This window comes from Salvia splendens, chromosome 13, assembly GCF_004379255.2.
Source record: "Salvia splendens isolate huo1 chromosome 13, SspV2, whole genome shotgun sequence".
In the NCBI taxonomy this organism is placed as follows: Eukaryota; Viridiplantae; Streptophyta; class Magnoliopsida; order Lamiales; family Lamiaceae; genus Salvia; species Salvia splendens.
In genome coordinates this window covers 12,306,880-12,330,042 of record NC_056044.1, presented here as the reverse complement: position 1 = coordinate 12,330,042, position 23,163 = coordinate 12,306,880, and the positions used below count along the sequence as shown (strand labels likewise).

The 23,163-nt window shown below is 36.1% G+C and overlaps 2 protein-coding genes across 5 annotated transcripts; both read left to right on the top strand.

Moving 5' to 3' along the window:
- The first annotated feature begins 9,130 nt into the window (after window positions 1-9,130).
- LOC121761430 (protein MAIN-LIKE 1-like) lies at window positions 9,131-10,516 on the top strand. Of its 2 annotated transcripts, none has more exons than XM_042157076.1 (2): window positions 9,131-9,270; window positions 9,524-10,516. In XM_042157076.1, the coding sequence occupies exon 2, from the start codon at window positions 9,529-9,531 to the stop codon at window positions 10,225-10,227; it is 699 nt and encodes a 232-aa protein (XP_042013010.1). In that variant the 5' UTR covers window positions 9,131-9,270; window positions 9,524-9,528; the 3' UTR covers window positions 10,228-10,516. The 2 variants fall into 2 exon arrangements, with proteins under 2 accessions (XP_042013010.1, XP_042013011.1); XM_042157077.1 differs by having other exon boundaries at window positions 9,135-9,270; window positions 9,529-10,516.
- Window positions 10,517-17,615: 7,099 nt separating this feature from the next.
- On the top strand, window positions 17,616-23,118 carry LOC121760092 (inositol-pentakisphosphate 2-kinase-like). 3 transcript variants are annotated; one of them, XM_042155700.1, is made up of 9 exons: window positions 17,616-17,758; window positions 17,923-18,025; window positions 18,494-18,697; window positions 19,185-19,332; window positions 19,805-19,845; window positions 19,975-20,085; window positions 20,266-20,865; window positions 21,251-21,419; window positions 22,758-23,118. In XM_042155700.1, the coding sequence occupies exons 2-9, from the start codon at window positions 17,924-17,926 to the stop codon at window positions 22,769-22,771; spliced, it is 1,389 nt and encodes a 462-aa protein (XP_042011634.1). In that variant the 5' UTR covers window positions 17,616-17,758; window position 17,923; the 3' UTR covers window positions 22,772-23,118. The 3 variants fall into 3 exon arrangements, with proteins under 3 accessions (XP_042011634.1, XP_042011632.1, XP_042011633.1); XM_042155698.1 differs by having other exon boundaries at window positions 17,617-17,758; window positions 19,799-19,845; XM_042155699.1 differs by lacking the exon at window positions 17,616-17,758 and having other exon boundaries at window positions 17,804-18,025; window positions 19,799-19,845.
- Window positions 23,119-23,163: the final 45 nt, after the last annotated feature.

Below are 23,163 nucleotides of genomic sequence, written 5' to 3'. Positions count from 1 at the left end.
AAAATTCATTTTCATCTATTATACTTACGTAAAAATTGAAAATACTAATTATTTCGAGCTTCGACGTCACCTACATCCAATACCCATAACTATTAACCGTGACTTGGACCCCCATCGTAAAATTTCTGGCTTCGCCACTGAGTAAATGAATTTAAATTTTAAGATCATGCCACGAAGGACTCGAACCTGAGACCTTTTTTTGTCTTAAATGATGGACAATGTGAGTATATCATACTTTATTTTCTTCCCTGCTTTATTTTATCTTCACTTATTTTTTTAACATAAATTTTTTAAATCATACTGTTTACCAAAAAAAATTCCTATAGTAATATGTGAGTGAAGAAGTATTATTTTTATAATAAAATATGACTGCGGTGAAAAAAAATTTAATAGCGTAGGAAAAAATTATTGATTTATTTGTAATATTTTACTTTCTTGGTCGGTAGATTAAAGGCTACGCAATAAGGCAATAATAAAAATTGTTTACTATTGTAAAACCGTTATTTTAATAAGATGGTGATATTTTGTTGTACAAATGACTCTATGGTCTCATCAAATCATAAGCAAACTATATTTCGAAATAATATATTCAGAAATTATGATGCATATAATGTGTACTCCCTTTGTTCTTTGTCTAATATACTGGTATGCGTCCTAATGGTTGTTTAACTTTATTAAAAAAAGTGAGGAGAAAAATATAGTAAAATGTTAATTCTAATTTTATTTATACTTTATTTATCTCAATGTAAATGTTACAATTTTCTTTTCAAATAATTTGTCTTACAAACAATATAACATTTTTATTTAAAAAAATATATATTTTCTCTTTTCACTCGACAAGTAAGAAATAAAAAGATCACATATCCGAAATTTATATTTAAATTCTTCAAGGATTAAACAAAATTCTTAAGGATTAGTCTAAACAAAATTGATGTTTTTTAGGTGAAATAAATTAAAGTGAATCCGTATTAAATTGTGGTTATTTAGCATTATTTTTTTATTTTTCTTTTAAACTTTATTAATTTTATATTAGTAATATTCATGCTCCACTAAAAGTTCATATTACCATTTAGCAAGGATCGAGTAGGGATGTCAATCGGGCTAACCCGTTCGGATTAGTGTCAACCCACTCGGGTTGCCAAGCTATTCGGGTTGTGAAATTTTCGTGCCATAAATTTTCAATCATAACCCTAACCCACCAGGTTTCGGGCTAACTTATCGGACTATTTGAACCTAAAAACTTTCGAAAATAATCTCTTCTTTCAAAATTTTCCTCTATAAAATGATTTTTTAAATTTTAGATATTTTTTTATTCTTCAAATTTTCATAATTTTCTTCAATAATAGTTGGAGAGAAGCCTTTCATCTCGATCAACTATAACATAAACAAAGATAAATTTTAAAAATAAAATCAATCAATTTGAATTAAATCTAATGTTCGTGTCATTATTTTGGTATCGTTCATAATTAATTCTATATAAAAATTAAAAATCATTCTTACATGAATAATTATTAAAATGATAAATATATTGAGATTTTGATGGGTTAGTTTTTAATTTTGTCTTGATTTGCTTTAGTAGTGGTAAGAGAGTAGTCTGGTAGATAATGTGACGATGGAATAATGAGCCGAGGTGGAACGTGAAAGTTTTTTTTTTTTTTAAATTTAACTTCATATATTTATATCATATATATGAAGGAGGAAATTACAAATCAACTCCTATAACAGGGAGGAAAGACAAATTACGCCACCCAGGGTTCGAACTCGAGACCTCCAGGATGGAAGCGGTATCCAGCACCCTTTATCGCTAGGCCAAGGGGCTTGGATAGTGTGGGATTGAGTAGAAAAGTGTAGAATGAATATTGAAGAAGACTAATGATTGTGTCGCATGAAATTCAAAAATACAAAAAATCCCTAAAAGCTAATATTTTTTAATTAAAAGTTGCAACCCGTCGGGCCGACCCACAACCCGTTCAGGCCTACTCGTTTAACCCGCCAACCCATTCGGGCTAACCCGTTTAGCCCATTTTAGATCCGGGTTACAATATCACAACCATAACCCTCTAATTTTACCGGATTATTCGGGCCAACCCACGGGTTTCGGGTTGGATTGACATCCCTAATCGAAAGAGTATTTCTATGTTCAATTATCACTTTATTGCCCGCCGTTAAAAATGCAACAAATAAAGTCACATTGATTGAATTATACTCCCTTTGTCCTACAAGAATATGCACTTTGAGTTTAATACATGTTTTAATATAAAATTGGTAAAATAAGATAGTGGTAGAGAGAAAAATGTTTCTAAAATTAGAAAGTGTATATTTTTGCAGAACAGACTAAAAAGAAAAGAGTGCATATTCTTGTGAGACGAAGGGAGTAGTTAAGGGCATATATAACGCAGCGGGCCGGAACCCAAGTGCGGCCCGGCCAGCTGCCTCGCACGTTGGAGGAGACGGTTTTGCAGCATGGGCCGCGCCCGAGGAGGCAGTAGCGTCCCGGGGCCGTGCCCCCATTTCTGATTTTGTGCAGCTTGGAAGAGGAAGAAGAGGGAGAGGGGAAAGGAAGAAGAGGGAGAGGGGCGGAGGAAGAAGAGGGTGGAAGACGATGGAGCTCTCAATTTTTGCATTTGGAAGAGGGAGGGGGGGCGACGGAGCTCCCTTTGATTTTCTAATTTTTATTTTTGCATTTTTTTATGTTCTAATTTTTAATTTTTTTTAGTTTATAATTTATTATTTTTGAATTAAAAATAAATTTTCCCGATTTTAATTGTTCAACGTATTCTATTTTACGAGTAACATATGTTGTGAATTGTGAATAGTGCAATTTAATAGTTGTGACCTAGGATGGGGCCTACAGGGTTAGAGGAGTTGTTGACTGAGACTCAAATTTAGGGGAATGATGACGTGGAGGGGACTTGGGGCCTGAATCTGAGTCAGGGTTGTGGATGGCCTAAACCAAATTTAATTCCAACCTTCAATAACTAGTACTCCCTCCGTCCCTCTGTGGCTGAGTCAGGGGCGGACGCAGAAATAAACATTAGTAAGGACTATATTTTCAAAATATAGTTTGAAAATGTTTTTCTAGGTAATTTATGTGATTAATAAGGGCTTTAATATAAATATAGGTATAAAATAGGAATAAATTATAAAAATTTTTTAAAAAAATGTCAAAAAAACAATTCATTAAGGGCTAAAGCCCCACCCTTTGTCTATGTGGGTCTGCCCATGGGCTGAGTCGTATTCCTTTTAGAGTTGTCTCACTATAGATGAGTCGTTTCCTTTTTTGGCAAAAAACAATAATTTTTCTTCTATCTTACTTTACTCTCTCTTACTTTATTATCTCTTTATCTTTCTATCTTTTACCTTTTCTACTTTATAATTCTTTTACTTAATTCACTTAACACAACTTTTCTTATTTTTGTGTAAAAAAGAAATGCATCTATTACATGGGGACGGAGCTACTAATATATGTGAAGAATTTGTGTCAGGAATCCTGACTCAGGATATTCACATCATAATTTATTTATCATATTTGTGTGAAATAGCAGGCGGCTGTATTTCGTTGACTTTGTGAAATTGTGAAAATGAATAGAGTCCATAGTCCACACTGTCCGTTGGTCGGTGGATGTGGTCTGGCAAGTTAAATATTTTGGGTCCACGCAGTACGACACTACGACTACCTGCGAAGAATTATTTTAAATATTGATGGAATTCAATTTTTAAATACTCCATGTTAAAAGGATTTTTTTTAAGATACTCATGCTTAGCCATGAATTTTAATTGAGTTTTAGATGGAATTATATAGATAGCAACAATTATGAACTGGATACAACAGCTTAAGATTTTCCACAATTTATGATTTCACAAGAGTATTTCCTACATCAGATAATATGGGTGAACTATTCAAATTGAAAAGATAATGAATGACATTCGAAGAGTCGGAAATATCGTCGTTTTTTTTACGTATATATTTTGATTTCAATTCAACCCAAATAAATTAGTGAACACAATTTAATCAATCCATGCATTGTCACATAAAGCTACCGTCAGTAGGAATTCTGGAATTGAATTCAATCATCATCACTTTACTTCAATCTCTGAAATTGATCTCGACCACAGATCTTCTGATCTATTCTCTCTACTCAGAATTAACCTTTGTGGGGCAAAGCTCGTCAATACCTCAAGGATTGGACAAGAATCGAAGACAAAAGAACTCCTAGAATGAAACCCTATATTTTCAAAAATCTCATCCACAGGAAGAGAGAGATTTCCAAAATCTCAAGACCCAAAATAGTGTGAATTCTAGTGTGTTCCTCATCTGTATTCTAGGCTTGTCCCCTTTTATAATGAGTTTTATTTTTTATCCACGATCATAGATCTATGGAAGATTGGATTTGGGCCAAAGTTTAGCTTACCAACTAATTAAAACTTAATTTAATTTAAGCCCAAACATAAATATTATTTACATCCATAAAAGACACAATATTGATCGTCCGTCCAAACCAAAATTGCGAGTTATTTGGGACTTCCTCTTTTATGGTATCATTTCCTGTGTTAAAGATATAAATATTCATTACATAATACTCCATTTGTCCCAGTTAAGATGACCCCTTTCTTTTACACACATGTTTTGGGAAAATAATAATAAATACTCCCTCCGTCTCACTCTCTAAATGTTCACATTCTTAAGTGGCACATGCTTTTAGGAGGAGTTGTTAGATGAAGAAAGTAGAGAGAAAAATGTAGTTGAATATTTTAATAAGGAGTTAAGGGATAAGGATTTATTTCTAAATATAGAAATGGACATCTTGAGTAGGACAAACAAAAAAGGAAATGTGGATATCTTGAGTGGGACGGAGGTAGCAGTTAAAGTGGAGAGAAATTAAACTAAAAGAGAAAATAACTTAGAAGAGACTCCCATGCTATGAACGCCGCTCACAACTCGTCTACTATGCAGAAAACTTAGACTCATTTTCCTTCCTTATATATTTTAATATAAAACACATTGCAACATCTTATAAATATATAGAAGCAAAACATATTGTAACAAAATTTTCATTCTCATAAATATAGTAAAAAATAGGTAAAGAGTTATTACATATACACACATACGAAAGATGTTATCGAGTATGCTAAACTCTAATGCCATCCACTGCATATCAACTAATTTTTCTCTGAGTCTCTTACTTTACCAATTACGAATTAAAACTTGCGTCATCCCCAAATGATCTATATCTATAGGATATAGGATAAGTAGAGTACTCTCATTAGATGATTGCATGATATCAATATTATTCGCCCAATGGTGGAAGTTTATACCATGGGGCAATCAACAGGCATTAGTGCATCCGCAGTGATGATCTCCACGGCGAGTTCATCGTAGAGGGCCGCCCTCCGCAGAGGGCCTATCCTGGTCTTGCGGTCCGCGCGCCTGGGGCGACATGGTGCTCCCACAGCGCACGATGATGTCCACTCCCCCTCTCCGCGAGTGGGCGTCGTTTTAACTATTAGAGATTTTGATTTTTTCAAATTGAAAAAATTTGAAAAAATTTGGAAAAATATAAAAAAATTAAAATTAAAATTTTCACACTTCCCCAAATATTATCGTTTTTTAATTTTTTTTTTTCATTGTTTAACCTCCATTTCTTCCATAAATCATCTATAGATACCCCATTCATCACCCATATTGTTTTACAAAAAAAAAACTATCAATCACTCATTTTTCTCTTTAAATATATGATATGACCATGGGTGCTAGACGTGAGCTATGGATTGATTGGGGACCAAGGATGAGGGAGAAGACATGCCAAGGACCCAATAAAGCTCAAGGGCTGACCAAGGAAGCGAGGAAGAGAGGTATCTCGGATTTGAGGACAAATCCCTTCCAAGAAGGGGAGGATGTTACGATCATGGAAGTCGTGCATCAAAGTTTGTACATGCAGCTAGCTTCAATCAGTATTCTGTCTATCAAGATGACGTCCAAAAGCTCCGAAACAAACACCAATGTCTTCGTCTTCGAGAGAGCTTCGCGTGAGTATCTTACACGCCCCAATCGGAGCCCGGAGGAGGGAGTTATGGCTGTTTAACAAAAGCCGCGCAGTGCAGACAAAGTTCCACCAGGCCGAGTGGCTTTTGGCCACCAAATTCCACCCGGGCGGGTGGTTACCGGAAGGCATGGTGGAAACCGCATGTTCCACCCGGGAGGGTGGCTTTCGGCCACCAAATTCCACCCAGGCGGGTGGCTCACGCAGAGGCTAGATTTTGTGGGCCTTTTCTTGAATTTTGGGCCTAAACTGTAAATAGCACATTTTCCCATTTTATTCCTTAGTTGTTGATGAAATTAGATGATTGAGAGATTTGTTCCTCTCGAAGAGGGTTTCCTATCCAATTCCTAGTTATAGGTTGCTTGAATCCATCAATTGTTAGTTCAAGTACGAGATTTCCATCAATTGCTAGTTCCAGCATGGATCAAGTAGAGGTATGCTTTGAGGATTGTGGTTGCCTTGAAGATCTAGCCATGAATGCATGTTAGTTATGTTGTAAGTGCCTTAGCTTACTTCATCAATGACTTTGTATTACAATTTCCACACTATCCAATGTTAATTCCTTTCTTGTTCATCTTAGATTCCTTAGTTCTTGTTGGATCCATAGTTGTCCTCTTGTTTTATTGATAAATTGAACATCAATCTCACAAAAATATCTAGATCAAGCATCACAAATGGGTAATTCCTTCGGAAATGGATCATGAATTACATGGATCCACATCAATATATTCATTTGCATTCTCAATTGAAAAAATGAACCTGGAGAAAGTTGTTCGGTTGATTGCAAGCGGAGCGAGAACAACAATAGTATAATCAACAATATTATGTTAACCTAGCCACCGCAAACCCGCTGCCGAGACCCCGACGCTACGTCCATCGTAACCTAGAGGAAGTCGCCCAAAGGTTCGCTCGTGATTATTTTTGCAAGAACCCACGGTTCCCGAACATTTTCGCATGCGCCGATACTTATTTCTGCACATTGGTGGCCCGTGGCGAGTTCTTCCAAAAATGAGTCGATTGCCCTAGTCGGTAGAGTCTTACGACTTTATATAAGTGTGCGTTCACTATCTGACAACTTTCTACTGGGCAAACGTCAGATATTCTTGACGAGTACTTGATGTTGCGGAAACCACTTGGCATGAATGCTTGAAAAACTTTTGCAGAAGCATTCGCGAAGCCTTCAGTGCGGAATACATGGGGAAACCCACCACCAACGATTGCCAAGAGTTGCTTTGTCTTCACGAACAACACCACGACTTCCTCTGAATTCTTGGCAGCACTGACTGCACGCATTGACAAGGGAAGAATTGTCCCACGACATGAAGGGGTGTACTTAAGCGGCTACAAAGGCACTCACCCGATGAAATTAAATAGTGGGACCAATGAATAGTTAAGGGATAGAGATGAATTGTTGCAAGTATTGTCCCTTAATTAGGTGATAAAATAAAAAATAGTTAAAAGTGGTGTCTTAGTCCATAAATAGTTAAGGGACAGCTCTCCGCGGATAGCACAATTGTTGATGCTTTTGAAGCTAGAGATAGAAAGCCTGTGATTTGGGCGGAGAAAGTAAAGTTGTGATTTGGAGGCTGGAGCCCATTAACAAATAAGGAACCAAATTAGTTTGCTTGATTAAAAATTTAAAATGCATGATTTTATCTAAAATGACTTAATGGAAGCCGAGGGCTTAGGTTAGCTAAGAGTGTAAGTAAAATATCAAAAAAGAATAATTATAATTTGATTGATCTTGGAAAAAATAAATTTATTTATGATTAACTTAGTTTTTGTAGATACTATACTGTTCGATTTTCAACTTTGGCCTTTTATGTGACATTTGTTTCTTCCACTGTTTTTTAGAATAAACATTAAACACAAAGATTTTCATCAAATGAGAGAAAGTCAGAATTGATACTTTAGATAATAAATATATTGTTCATACTATAGCTTAAATATATTATACGCACTAGGAAAGTTTTTATGGCACACTATAAAAGCTACTAATAGATTTCAATTCTCATAAATATATACTCCCTCCATCCAACAAGAATATGTATTTTTTGTTGGGCATGAGTTTTATTATACAATTGGTAAAAATAAGAAAAATATAAAAAGAAAAAGTAATTAAAGTATTATTAATGGAGAAAGAATCCCACCTTTGTAGGGATAAAATAAATTTTGAAATTAGAAGTGTATATTTTTATGGATGGAGGGAGTAAGTAGCATATAGAAATATCTAAATATTATTATCTTTAGGTAAATATAATTTTGATTTCTATTTATCGTAATATTATACTCCACTAAACGAGTACTTAATTTTAGAATTGTTGTTGACTAGAGAAATGGGCCGGCCTTATATACTATGTCACTGGGCTGGCTACTAATGAGGCCTAACAAGGCTGCTATATATAAGAGACAAACCCTAGGGCTGATTTCAATTGTCATATCCCGATTTCTTCAAAGAGGCGATTCTATCACTAGGGTAGAGTTTATCCTTCAACCATGCGAGCTAAGGTAGTTATCATGTTTTACCCTATTCTTTCATAATCAATACCAGTTTTAAAATTGAATCTAACTTTATTTTACAGTGGAAGAAGAAGCGTATGAGGAGATTAAAGCGGAAGCGCCGAAAGATGAGGCAGAGATCTAAGTAGTCTCTCCAATTCGCATCGGTTTTGTTTCTTGAATTTTGTTATCTAATAGTTATGAACTATTTACATGATTTTGGATCTACTATTTACTCAATTGTTGATTTAATTTCTTAATCTGTTTTTATAATATGTATCTTTCGGGGTTTTTTCTTCTTTAGTTCTAGAGTACATTAATCATTCCTCGTTTGTACTGCGTTTTTTTTTTTGTTCCGGATTTGGGAGAGACGCATGACCCTCATGCGTCTCTTTTTAATGAAACGCATGACTGTCATGCGTAAAAGACACGCATGAGGGTCATGCGTCTCTCATTTTTTTTCCGTTTTATTTTGACGACGCATGAGAATCATGCGTCTTAGAAACAGACGCATGACGCTCATGCGTCTTTTTTTTTTAAATTTGACTAGAGACGCATGATGCTCATGCGTCTTAGAAAGAGACGCATGAGCGTCATGCGTCTCTACTTCGAATTAAACCAGCGGCGAAGGCAGTAGCTCCTCACTTACGAACGCAGACAGCAAACACTCACGGAGGCGGCGATTTCTTCCTAGATTCGGCGAAAGAAGACGATTTCGACTTGTTTTCCGGTAAGTTTCGTTCAATCATTCTACTTGCCTTCCTTATTTGTTGTTAATTTGCATAGATTATTTAGATTTCCCCTAATGTTTGTAAATTAGGGTTAAAAACGAATAGCTCCAATTTGGTTGATTTTTTTGTTGTTTAGTTAAATGTCTACGATTTTAGTGGCTAAATTCATTCTATTGTATAATATTGGTATGTTTTTGATGATTGTCGTTGTGATTTTGTATGTTTTTTGGATGTGATTTTGGTTGTACTTAGATTAGATGGCGACTTCAAGTTCTACTGGACATTTATTGTATGGACCCGAAGACCCGTCCGTGTTAAATATGCAAAAAAATCACATTTCAAATAAACTGATGAAAGGGGGAACAACCCAAGTATTTAAAGTCCGAAGGACTGAAAGTAAGACTTGGGACGCCGTGATTCACGAGAATGTAAGATATTGGCTTGACGTCTTTGGTTTCAAAGGCGTGATCGATTGTGGGAAGCCAATGAAGGTCGACAATGAGCTGATCACGGCGTTGATTGAGCGTTGGAGGCCGGAGACACACACATTCCATCTACCGATCGGTGAGACGACGATCACCTTGGAAGATGTGCAAGCCATCTGGGGCTTGAGGGCGGATGGCGTCGTTTTCACGGGTCGTGACTATCATGACAACTTTCCAGATTGGACCAGCAAGTGCCGCGATCTGTTGGGATGGATACCAGATTCTTCCACAGAGACAAAGCAAGGCGGTTTGCTGATGACCGCGCTGATCAACCAGACAAGGATGCCTCTGGGTGATGACCTGCCTACTTACGTATACATCCAAAGAGCACGTATCCATGCCCTAATTTTATTAGGAGGTCTCATTCTACCGGATACCACGGGGTGTAAGGTGCCATTTATGTGGTTGAATGGGCTTGGGGATCCGGAAGAGGTGAAGAATATAAGTTGGGGAAGCGCGGCATTGGCCTAACTTTATCATTATCTATGCGAGGCTTCCATGGATAAGAGAAAAGAGTTGGGCGGCCCTATGATCCTCCTGCAGCTATGGGCGTGGGAAAGAATGCCCACATTGAGGCCTGCGTTCATAGGACCAAAGGTGCACGAGCCATATACACCATGTGGCGCCAGGTATATATCGAAATTTTTATTTATTAATGCATATTGGGTGAATTTTTTTCTTACATCAATTTTATGTTTGCACTTTAATAATCTTTTTGTAATTGCTGCAATCGATTTTTTCGAAATTGTTTTCAGTGCAGTTATCATGCTTGCTGTATCAGTGCAGAATTTTACTAGCATTGAACTAGATTTTTTGGTTGAATTAGCATAATTTCCTTGTTAAATTAAATACTAAAAGCTTGTATTATCTGTAGTTAATGAAATTGATTCTTGGAATATTTCACTGGCTTTGATATTCTGGATAAATGTATGAAGAATTTTTGAAAAAGGAACAATCCACCCTGTTAGTTTCTAAACATGTCTCTTTTTTGCGCTTATAAAATTGGCTGTAAGCTTCCGAAAATGTCATATTTTGTGCTTATAAAATTGGGTTATAAAATTGGATGCATGGCGTTCTCTAATTTGTAATTAGTTATGCATTATCAGAAATCTTAAACACTTCATAAAATACACAAAACACGTTTCGGTAATTACATCCTGATTTGTTGCATAATTCTGCATTTTCAAAACACGTTTCGAAAATGTCATATTTTGTGCTTATAAAATTGGGTTATAAAATTGGATGCAGGCCGTTCTCTAATTTGTAATTAGTTATGCATTATCAGAAATCTTAAACACTTCATAAAATACACAAAACACGTTTCGGTAATTACATCCTGATTTGTTGCATAATTCTGCATTTTCAAAACACGTTTCGAAAATGTCATATTTTGTGCTTATAAAATTGGGTTATAAAATTGGATGCATGCCGTTCTCTAATTTGTAATTAGTTATGCATTATCAGAAATCTTAAACACTTCATAAAATACACAAAACACGTTTCGGTAATTACATCCTGATTTGTTGCATAATTCTGCATTTTCAAAACACGTTTCGAAAATGTCATATTTTGTGCTTATAAAATTGGGTTATAAAATTGGATGCATGCCGTTCTCTAATTTGTAATTAGTTATGCATTATCAGAAATCTTAAACACTTCATAAAATACACAAAACACGTTTCGGTAATTACATCCTGATTTGTTGCATAATTCTGCATTTTCAAAACACGTTTCGAAAATGTCATATTTTGTGCTTATAAAATTGGGTTATAAAATTGGATGCAGGCCGTTCTCTAATTTGTAATTAGTTATGCATTATCAGAAATCTTAAACACTTCATAAAATACACAAAACACGTTTCGGTAATTACATCCTGATTTGTTGCATAATTCTGCATTTTCAAAACACGTTTCGAAAATGTCATATTTTGTGCTTATAAAATTGGGTTATAAAATTGGATGCAGGCCGTTCTCTAATTTGTAATTAGTTATGCATTATCAGAAATCTTAAACACTTCATAAAATACACAAAACACGTTTCGGTAATTACATCCTGATTTGTTGCATAATTCTGCATTTAGATAATAATTAAAATTATATTACACTTGCTGAGTTGAATTCCAACTTTTATATTTCTATTTTATTTTCTTTTCATCTATATTTTTTTTCTTTCTATTTATTTTTCATTATTTAAAATATTTAAAATTTCCTTCTATTTATTTTTCTTTATTTAAATTATTTAAAATATTTTTTCTTAAATCTCGTGTCAAGAAGAAATACTTTTGCTTAGGGATGGATTATTAAAATATTAGGGTTTAATTTGATTATATTTATTTGCTGTTAATTCTACACGTGATGATGCAACTCAAGCAATCATCTTCAATAAATTTTCAAAATTCAACATACAATTTATGAAGCAAAAATAAACATAACAGGAGACGAGAGTCCACATATTCTTTCACATATATGGACCAAAAATGCTACCACTCCTTATTTTTTCGTTTAATCCAAGTATTGGGGAGAAAAACCGATGTACATTTTCGAACTATTTTTTAGATGTTTTAGGGTAAGGAGCTGGAGTAGTGTTGCCCACGGTTCGGAACTGCCGGTTCGGTTTGGTCAAAGGCGGAACCGGAACCGGACCGTGAGGCTATTTCACGGTTCCGGAACCGGACCGTGAGGCTATTTCACGGTTCTGGTTCCGGTTCGAAAACCGGCGGTTCCGGTTCCGGTTCGGAACCGGCGGTTTCGCGGTTCGAATTTTTTTTTTAAATTTGAAATTTGGATTTATACAACAATTTGGAACAAGAGTACAAGACAATGTATAATTCAAATAGAAATACGACGAATAAGGAGAAAATGATATCAATTTTATTGAGTTTGAGTTGTAACGGACAACGATACATTACAATTTACAATACATATACATCTACAACTACAACTACAAGTATACAACATACAACAATGTAATATAATTTACAAGTGTCGTCGGACTCGTGAACGTAAATAAAAAAACATGAAATGGGGGGGGGGGGGGAAATTGAAAAGGGGCTTGAGCTCAACTTAAACTTTCAAAGTTAAACTTTTCAAATTTAAGTTGAGTTGCCTACGTATCCACAATTTTATTGAGGAATCAAAGCCCACGTAGTTCTCTTACCTTGCTTACCTATTTGGTCGGCCGTGCTCGCCGTTCACCGCCCCCCGTCGTTGCTATTGTTGAGTGCTCTCGCTTCTGACCTCGTCATCGCCATCGGAGGAAAATTCTTCACCATCACTCTCTACACGGAAGTCGAAATCCGGCTCTTGTGCTCTCATGTCCGCCTTTGCCCAATCATCAAGTAGCATAGTGGCTTCCATGTTCTTGGCAGAGAGATTGCTCCTTTTGTCGTCTAGGACACAACCGCCGACACTAAAAGCTTACTCAACGGCGACGGTGGAAGTGGGAACAGCGAAAATCTCCTTAGCCATGATGGATAGTATCGGAAACTCTTTGTCATGTGTTCCCCACCAATTAAGGACGTCAATTTGTTGAGTAGGAGGACAAGCATCTTGAAAAATAGAGCGCGATTCCAAATATATATCTAACTCACTAGTCGCTCTAGTCCTATTGGTTGTAGTACCGTATAGATCTTGCAATTGTGATACTACGTCTGGGTCAATCATGACATTGCTAAACTCCCCGCCACCAAAATCAAATGTGGAAGGACTAGGAGGAGCACGTACCTGGTGAGCGGTGTTATAGCGCATTTCATATTCCGCATAGAGAGCACGAAGTGCACTATCTAACCTTAGTTTGATTTCATCAACATCCGGAATACTTAGTTCGAAGCATTCTCCTCTTGTCAAGCCCATTTCACGGAGTTGAGAAAAATTCAAATTGTGCAAACAACCATAGTACATGTCTAAAATTTTATAAACACCATGCAACTTCCACTTTGGATCCAAGCATTTTGCAATCAAAAACACATTTGGAATACGGGCAAAATATTTTAACCACTTTTCAACCATATAAAACAAAATTGCCCTCAACTCAATGAATTGAGTATTTTTCACACATGTTTTAAAACCAATTGCCACATACATGCAATGCTCCAAAAACGCGCACAGAAGTAGGATAATAAACACCGGATAACTCAACAGTGACATTTTTGAAAGCGCGGAATAATCGAAACAAATCCATGCTGTGGTCCCAACAAGTGGATATCAAAACCAAATCAGAAGGAACATGAGGACAACTTCTAAAAAAATCACATAAATACTCAATGTGGTTCAAAGTCGACTCCAACATATCATACGTCGAGTTCCAACGAGTTGAAACATCCAAACGAAAGTTGGTGTACCTGCATTGCTTACTATGACAATATCTCTTCCAAGCTCTACCAATAGGAGCTTTGTTATGAATCAACTTCACAGCAGTTCTAATAGGATCAACATACTTTTGCCACAAATCGATCGCATCTTGTACACACAAATTCAAAATATGGGCAATACATCGCACATGAAAATATTTGCCATCAATAACATGAGAACATGCACTGATTAGTTCATCTATGCTAGCAGTGTTAGCGCTAGCATTGTCAAAACCAATGGAAAAAAATTTATTGATCAATTGAAATTCATTCAAAACTTGAATGATCAATTGAACAATTGCTTGTGCAGTGTGTGGTGCGGGAAATTCCCGAAATGCAATCAAACGTTTGTTTAAAGTCCAACTGTGATCAACGAAATGCACAGTGATGCCCATATACGAATTTTTGCAAAAACAAACAGTCCACACATCAGAACAAATAGAAACTTTATGCCCTAAGTTAATAATAAACGTACCTAATTGCGCCTTCTTTTCCATGCATTGTCGAACAACGGCTCGAGTCATTGAAGTTCGACTCAATTTTCTTGCAGCGGCATTATAAACTTGCCGCATACTCGACTCAAAAGCATCGTTATCAAAAGCATTGAATGGAAAATGTTTCATAACGGCAAATCTAGACATCACATTAAGAGCATTTTTGTGATCATATTTCAAAAGAGTATTGCTACACATACCTGATGTTTGGGATGAACCCGTCCCACTCCCGGTCCCGGCTCCATGTTGAAAGTTGAGTTGAGTTTGGGTTGGAGCGATACCAAACTCGACCGGATGTGTTTTCTCCATGTGACGGGTAAATAGACCGTATCCTCCACCCCTTCGGAATGTGTATACGTTTTCGCAATAATTGCAATACACATTATAAGTGTCAGGATCGTTACTATCTTGTACCTTCTTGAAATGTTTCACCATGATGTTTGAGGTTAAAGACCTTTCAGCTGGTCTAGGAGGTTGATGAGGGTGTCCACGACCACGACTACGGCCACGGCGACTCCTTGGTGGTGGTGGGGTGGCATTTCTTGAACCTCTTCTACCTCCTCCCCCTCCTCGTCGTCATCATCATCATCGTCGTCTTCATCAACATTCACAGGGGTTGGAATTTGTTGAGAATAGGCACCGCAACCGGGAGCACCACTACCGGTACCAACATAAGCATCGCCTTGGGATTGAGAGCGAGAGAGAGCAATAGCATGTGCCACATCTTGCTCTTCTCGAGTCTACAAAATAATATTTGTATTGTAAATTTCAAATAAAATTATGAACAATAATGTAATGTAATTCAAAATTAATTAAATTAGTAGATAATAAATATTAACCTGCCACACATCCATGTTCATTTGAGAAATTTCATCAATAACGGATCTCCGAGATGGTCTCTTGGACTTTCCCTTTCCCTTATCAACACGACCTTCTCGGGATGAAGACATATTGCTATGTAGAAATGTAGAAATAAGGAATAATATATATTTTTTTGTTTTAGCAATTGAGAAAGAAAGATAACTTATAGAACTACGGGAACAAGTATGAGTGTATAACAATGCGTAATAAGAGTAGCACTTGCGTAATTAAATGGAAGTACAATAGCACAAATGAGAAATTGGAGACAAAGAGAGAGAATTGGGAGATTGAAGAGAGAAACTCTTATTAACACAAGAGTGGGGTGAATGTAAATGAGGATAGAGGGGGGTATTTATAGATAAAAATGGGGGGGGGGAATGGAAGAATTCGAATTTGAAAAAAAAAATTTGAATTTTCGAAAAACCGGCGGTTTTGGCGGAAAACCGTCGGTTCCCTGGACAAAACCGCCGGTTTCCGGGACAAAACCGTCTGCAAAAGCTGCGCCTTGTCTCCTCGTGTCTCGCGCCGCCACTGGAAACCACTGAACCGGCGGTTAACAGCCAGTTTTCACGGTTAACCGCCGGTTAACCGCCAAAAAACCGCCAAAACCGGCCGGTTTTGCAGCTGAAAAGCTGCCGCCGTCGGCCCCATCCCCGATGCCTTGATATACGCGCCCGAACCGGCGGTTCCGCCGGTTCTGAACCGTCCCGAACCGCCGGTTCGGTGACGGTTCCGGTTCAAAATATCTTGAACCTGAACCGGACCGCGACCCAAATTGCGACGGTTCCGGTTTGGGAAAATTGCCACGGTTCCGGTTCGGAACCGGAACCGGTGGGCATCTCTAAGCTGGAGAACTGAGAAAGAAGAAAAAACGTGAAAAACGCTAAGTAATTATTAATTATTTTAAGTCTGGTGTAGATTAATAATTACTAATTAATATCTTATCCAAGAATTGTTCAGTTCTAAATTAACACTCCATCCCCAATAATTGTACACTTTAGTTTTGATACGGAATCTAAAAAATGTGAAAAAATTTATAAAATATGAGTCACACTTTTATATATTATTTTTATAATAAAATGTGACATGAATGAGTTAATGGAACTTGCTGCCTATTTACTATTTAAGGTAAAGAGTAAAAATTTGACAATTAATGAGGAATAGACGAAAATGATAATTTTGGACAATGAGAGTGATTATTATTCTTGTAATAAATTCCAACTGCCCCAGTTTTTTAATAATAAAGGATTTTTTTCGAACTCCTTTTGGAGATATTGTTAAACTGGACTTCAACACATGATTCAATGTAGTAATACTAGCACATATAGCTATTAATAAACACAGTCCAATATATCAAAATTAATTTGTTGCGAAAAATCCATACCCATTTATAAGTGAAAGTAGTTATAATTAATAATATATGCTCAATTTTGTATACACAGATTAAGAAATATACTGAGACATCGTCTTTCAGTAGATAACAATAAAGACTTGTGTTTAATCTAAATACATTCAATGCTTTTACCACACAAGTGTTATTAGTTATCCTTAGGTAAGAAAAACTGTCGGGCTCGAAAGGTCTATACCCGACCGGGAGGACTTTGGGTACATAGAAGTACATGACCCGGTGGAGCTCTCTAACTTGCTTGAACGTGGCCCTTACTAGGGCGAGTCCTAAAAGGTAATATGCTCCAACACTAATGGAACATAGGAAGTAGGAGTAATTAAATTGGCATGCTGAGACATGATACTACATTGGCATTTCTTCCATTTGCATAATGGAAAAAAAATACTATTCTCTTTTAAAGAACTTTATATCCAGATGGTTCCTAAATTCGAAATTTTCCTTCGTGAGGTGCCATAATTTTGGCACTTAACCTAGCTTTGAGATATTCTCTCCGTTCCTTATTAATAGAAACAATTTTTTTCGGCACGAATATAAAGAATAGTGTGTAAGTGAATGATGAATAGAGCAAGAGAGATGGAGATAGAATAAAAAGTAAGATGGAAAACTTTTTAAAATAAAAAAATTGACTAAATCAACAATTAAACAAATAATAGAATACAAATTACAATTAATTAATTTATGGAGTACAATAAAATGATAGTCACCCTCATAATAAATCCGAATCTTTTTATAGCATGCACGACAATTGTAGTCCATCAAGAGTGGGAATCTGAAAACTGAAAGTAGAAATAAGCTCAAGAAAATGGGCCCTCTAAACCCCTAATAAATCCTCACCTCACCTCACCGTTGTCAGATAGCTTTACTCGAATCACAGGCCACGACACTCTCACGGTAGGTTTCGTATATAATCTCCGTTGCGTTACTCGAATCCAAAACTAAAATTGTTTTAATTTGGGCGATCTAATTGATTGAAACATCATGCATGCTATTTCTATTCATTTAGAGAATGTCGAAAGTCGAAACCAACTTTAAAGTGATGTGCAAAATTGTAACAGGATGGCTGCAAAATTGCAAGCGAAAGATGCAGAGGAATGGACTTACAGAGGAGAAGGAGCTGTGAATCTAGTTCTTGCTTATTGTGGAAGCACTCCTCATTTTGTACAACTCTATTTCTCTTACTTATCTATATTAAAACTCGTCTCGATTTTGGTTGTTTTGTATATTTAAATCTAGCTTAGGCTTGCTGGAACCCTTCATTTCTATCTTTTACATTTTTTGAATGTTGGTCCTCAACTTAGGCTTGCTGGAACCCTTCATTAAAAACTATTGTTCCCATCATTACTTGTAATGGATGAAATAAGTAGAATGTAAACGAACTCTTGTTTGAAGTGATTAAATACGACTTATTTTATGAATCAAAAAGGTAAATCTCTTTTTTGATCAAACAAGCCGCTATTTGAGTCCTTTCATGAGTAGAAGAACTTAAGAAGAATAATCTGAAGAACGAGATCACTTAAGATGCGAATAGAGACATCAAATACATCCATATATTTTATCATGAAACTAGTAGATGCTACATTTCTGTACAAATGTCTAAATGCATTCACTTTTCTCTCATGCATCTAGGTTGGAAAGGTTTTAAGGATACAAAAGGTTTCAAATGATAGGCGTGAATGTGAGAATGGTCATTCAGCTCTAGTCAACCATGAATCCCTCTTGTGGGAAAAATTTGAAGGCATAGTTTCAGCACCTACCAAGGAAATTGCGGAGCATGTTTATGTGCAGAAAGTAATGTGCCCACTCTTGGGATCAGAGCATGTTGACGCAGGGGTAAGATATTCTTCTAGAAATTTTTGGAGCGAAAAATTTCCCTTTTTCCCCTGTCGTTTATAAGATCATGTCTATGATTCTACTTACTGAAGAATCTTATTAGTGTTTTCAGTAATAATATCTCTGTGCTCATTATGTTTGCTATCTTTTTTATCCAACACATGTATGTCGGTACATGTACTGAGTTTACAATTCTAGTTTTTTTTTATGTTGTAAAAAAATATTAATGATCAGTTGATGTGTTCTTACTTCTTTAAGTGGACGCTTTATATGGTTTCATGAAGATTCCTTCGATTCTAGGCCATAATGGATATACACTATTAAAATGCAATTTTTAGTTATTTCAACTAAGCACACTTTGAAGAGTAATGGGTTGGTGACTTGGCTTCACATGGAGAAGCGGGACTTTTTTATTTTCATTTTAAAGACTCAGATCTTTGTTTCTAGTGTAACTGAAACATAGAAATTTGTATACAACTTTCTGCAGATCCATGTTCTTGTGTCAAGAGAATTTTTGGAGGCAGTTGACAACAAGGTTCTTTGCCAGCGTCCATCATGGCGTGTTGATGCTGCCAGAGTTAATCCCCTTCGTGACTCAGTTCTTCTAATTGCTGATCATTCAGTGTTTCCTCATGGTATAAGATGCATGCCAAGTTTGTTTGGATAGATACAGCCATTTCTTTTGTTTATCGATCAAAGATGAACTACTGAATCTGCATTTCAGTTTATGCTTTGCTTGGGCTGATTTGGTGCATATCTTCTTTGTATTGTGGCCATTGCTAGAATTTTTATTCACCTAAATTTTTCTTTGTTGTCGAGTACGGATTTCCAATGGTAGTGTGTAGTGGGCCAAATTAGGGCAGGTGTGGATATGTTGCTGGAAGCTAGTCTTTGTGGAATCTCTGCTGATGCAAAATTTTATGTTTGACATACTAGTTTTATCTATGTAATTTATCCCAAGGAATTCAGTAGCCATAATAGATTATCTATCAAAGACCACGATTCACTAATTGATGCATATCAACTGTCAACAACTGAGATTAATGATGATATACTTGCATGCCAGTTCCTAATCGTTGGACTATAATGTCTTTCTTTCAGTTTCAGATTCTCTCAAAGAGGATTTCTGTGTGTCTGTTGAGATAAAGGTGCTTTCCTAGTGCTTTTGTACTACTTATTTGCTTTGTAACTTTTCTACGGATGCCTACTTCCTTGAACACTTTATTTTGGCATTTATTACGTTTTTTTTCACTTTTTCTCTTATTCTGCAAAAGCAGCCCAAAGGAGGATTTCTTCCTACTTCAGAATTTATAGCTGAGGGAAATGCAGTTAAAAAGAGGATTACTCGATTTAAGATGCACCAAGCTCTAAAATTACATCAAGGAAAGGTAATGCCTAAATACCTAACCTTATTCATTTCCTGGAAATAAATTTTCATTATCGATGTCTGATTGCAGAATTTTGACTCTTATCAATGATATGAGACTTTTATATTTCATAGATTATGAGCTAATATTTACTTACAGAATTGTTTCTTTGAGCATAAGTGAAGGGATTTTTCAATGCAGATATCTCAAATAAGTCAATATGATCCTCTAGATTTGTTTTCTGGATCCAAGGATAGAATACAAAGAGCATTTAAAGCCCTCTTTCTTACACCTCAGAATAATTTTCGGGTTTTCTTAAATGGTTCAATTATTTTTGGAGGCATGGGGGGCACTGCAGACAGCACTAGTTCTGCGGTTGCTCAATCATTCCATGATGGACTTAAACATGTTATTTCAGCAAAGGATGGGATGCACATCAAGGGTTTAGTGGATCTTCTGACTGAAACTATTTTTAAGTCTGGCTTGTTGAATCGGCTTCTTGAAGTACAGAAGCTTGATGCTATTGATATAGAAGGTGCAATTCATGCCTACTATGACATTATTTCTCAGCCTTGCGTGGTCTGTCGGAAAATAGGTGGAAAAAGATTCTCAGCAAGATATTCATCAATTCATTCAATGCAAAGGGATGATAAAGTGAAAATTGTGAGGGATTACTTGATATCAGCCACTGCAAAGGACTTAAGTATGATGATTAGTTTCAAGCCCAAAATAAATATGGATGAGGAGTCTCCACATCGTGCTGTTTTTCTGGAAGCAAGCAAGCAAACCTTTTGTTACAAGGTGGGACACCAATTGATCCTTCTGTATGTTATTATAATTATTTTTGGGAATCAATAGTTTGTCGTATGTATGGCATATTGTGGCAGGTTTTGTTTGTGATATAGAATCGTGAACTTGTTAAACTCCGGGAAAAAAAGTTTTTAACAGTAACACTTTTATGTCTTTTCATGCTATGTGATTAGAAGCACGGACTTCCTTCTGGTTCTAGCTTTATGTATAAAGTTCTTGTTACTTGTTTATGAGTTACACTCTGTGAACTGTGGAGTTAGTTACCGACGCATGGAAATATCATTTTGGCATTAAATCTTCATGTCCATTTTTGTATTAAATTATTGTTTTGCATGTTCTTGTTCTTATCTGACCAAATTCCTTTACAATCTCATAGGCATCTTTCATTGACCTGGACATGAAACCATTGAAGAAAATGGAATATTACTATGAGTTGGATCAACAAATAGTCAACTACTATGTCCAGATGTTAAAAGATACAGATGTGCTTGATTGTGAGACAACCCAGGAGTCACTGAACGCTTGCACCAGTGTTATAAATGGTGGTAAGTTCTTTCTTTTTCAGGCAAACCATAACTTGAGGTACCTATACTATAATGTTTGCCTAGTAGTACAATGACCCAGTAAAAGCACATCGGGTTAAATATGTGTTTTGCCTTTTTAAAATTTGTAAAACTCAAACTTTGGATTATGAACCAATAATTTGAATTTTGTTGCTGAAGATATATATGGCTTCATGCTTCTCCTTCCCCATCCGATCTCTCTCTAAATACCTATCCATGAGAGTGTGCGCCTGACTTTGGCCTGAGGATTTGGATTTAGTTTTTGGGTCAAATACAACGCGCCATAAAAAAAGAATTTTGACCCTTATTTGCCACTTGACTAGTTCTCAGCGACTTTCAATATCTAGTTTCAAATTTATGTTAGCGTGCGGCCTTGTTAGTTTATAGAGAAAGACTTGTGTCAGCGTGAGCGGCTGGTGTGCGCTGCCTTAAATACCAATTATGGATTAAAATATTAATTAAGATTATTAAGTTTTAATTAATGAGATTAAGTGTTAATTATAGTACTCCCTCCGTTTTAAGTAGATGTCACAATTTCCTTTTTAGTTTGTATCACAGAAGATATCACTTTCCTTTTTTTAGTAAACACTAATTAATACACTCATTCACCTTATCTCTCTCTTCATTATTACTTCAATTACCTTTTTTCTCACCTCATTAATGCATTCAACTACTCTCTCTCTCTCTCTCTCTCTCTCTATTTACCGCACTAAAAAATCTCTCCTAAAATTAAAATCCCGTGCCATCATCCAAGTGTGACGTTTGTGAGTATGGAATGTAGTGGGCATACAAGTACAGCTCTAGTTTATAAATCCTTCACCATTTGTTAATGGAAGTCTTCAACTGAAGCAGTTTCAACATATTGAAAGTGCATCATTTCCATTTCAATATCTCTACGACCAAGTATTGCAAATGCTACACTATGTCGTATTCAGTTTTCCTAGTTATGTTTGTGGGAAATGAAATAAAAGGAAATGATCAACCTATATCATTGAGAAAATAATCAATCTGCTCCATCAATGCATAAATCAAGGGAAAGGATCACTGTCCATCAAATAGCCGTGTCTGTAGTGTGTTTGGATTGTGGTACACAAGTTGACCGTATCATCGCAAAACTGAATAGTAAGGTTGCTAGAGTTTGACTAGTATACTGCATTTAGACTCCTCTACCTTTTCACATTGGAAAAATAAAAAAAATGTGGCAATGCATTGGATTGGATTGTGGTACACTTATGCTTTGTCTTACATATTTGTCATTAGCTTTCTCTCTTTTCTTATCTCTGGGATGCTGTAAATGTGTGGTGTATCATGCTTTTGCAGAAATGACAAATTGATTGAGGAGCTTAAAAGAAAGATATAGATCAGCTTTCTTTTCTATGAAGAAAGGGTGTGTAAATTACTTCAGTAACTTCCAGTCCATCAGCAACTAAGTTATGCAGTTCGATTTGGAGTGAGAAGTTGCTCCTCACTAGAAGATGATTGCTCCTCGTGTTCTCTCTAGACCAGTAACTGAATCTGGAATGTAATTCTATCTGTAACTTGTAGACTTGATGAAAATTTCTTGTTCTCAGAAGTGTACCAATCTTGTTGTTGTAATTCTGTTCTAAGCTACTCTCAAAGTCTTCATTATGTAAACAGCCAGCAATCAACTTGCCACTCTATCAAATTTGTGTTTATTTAATCTTCCTTTGCATATTTTCAGTGCTCAGGTCGGTGGTGGAGTGAG

Coding starts and splice junctions, on each gene's coding strand:
- LOC121761430 (XM_042157076.1), top strand. CDS start 9,529: ATGGCGACTTCAAGTTCTACTGGACATTTATTGTATGGACCCGAAGAC.
- LOC121760092 (XM_042155698.1), top strand. CDS start 17,924: ATGGCTGCAAAATTGCAAGCGAAAGATGCAGAGGAATGGACTTACAGA. Junction 19,333..19,798: donor TCATTCAGTGTTTCCTCATG/GTATAAGATGCA, acceptor TCTTTCTTTCAG/TTTCAGATTCTCTCAAAGAG. Junction 20,866..21,250: donor AGCAAACCTTTTGTTACAAG/GTGGGACACCAA, acceptor ACAATCTCATAG/GCATCTTTCATTGACCTGGA.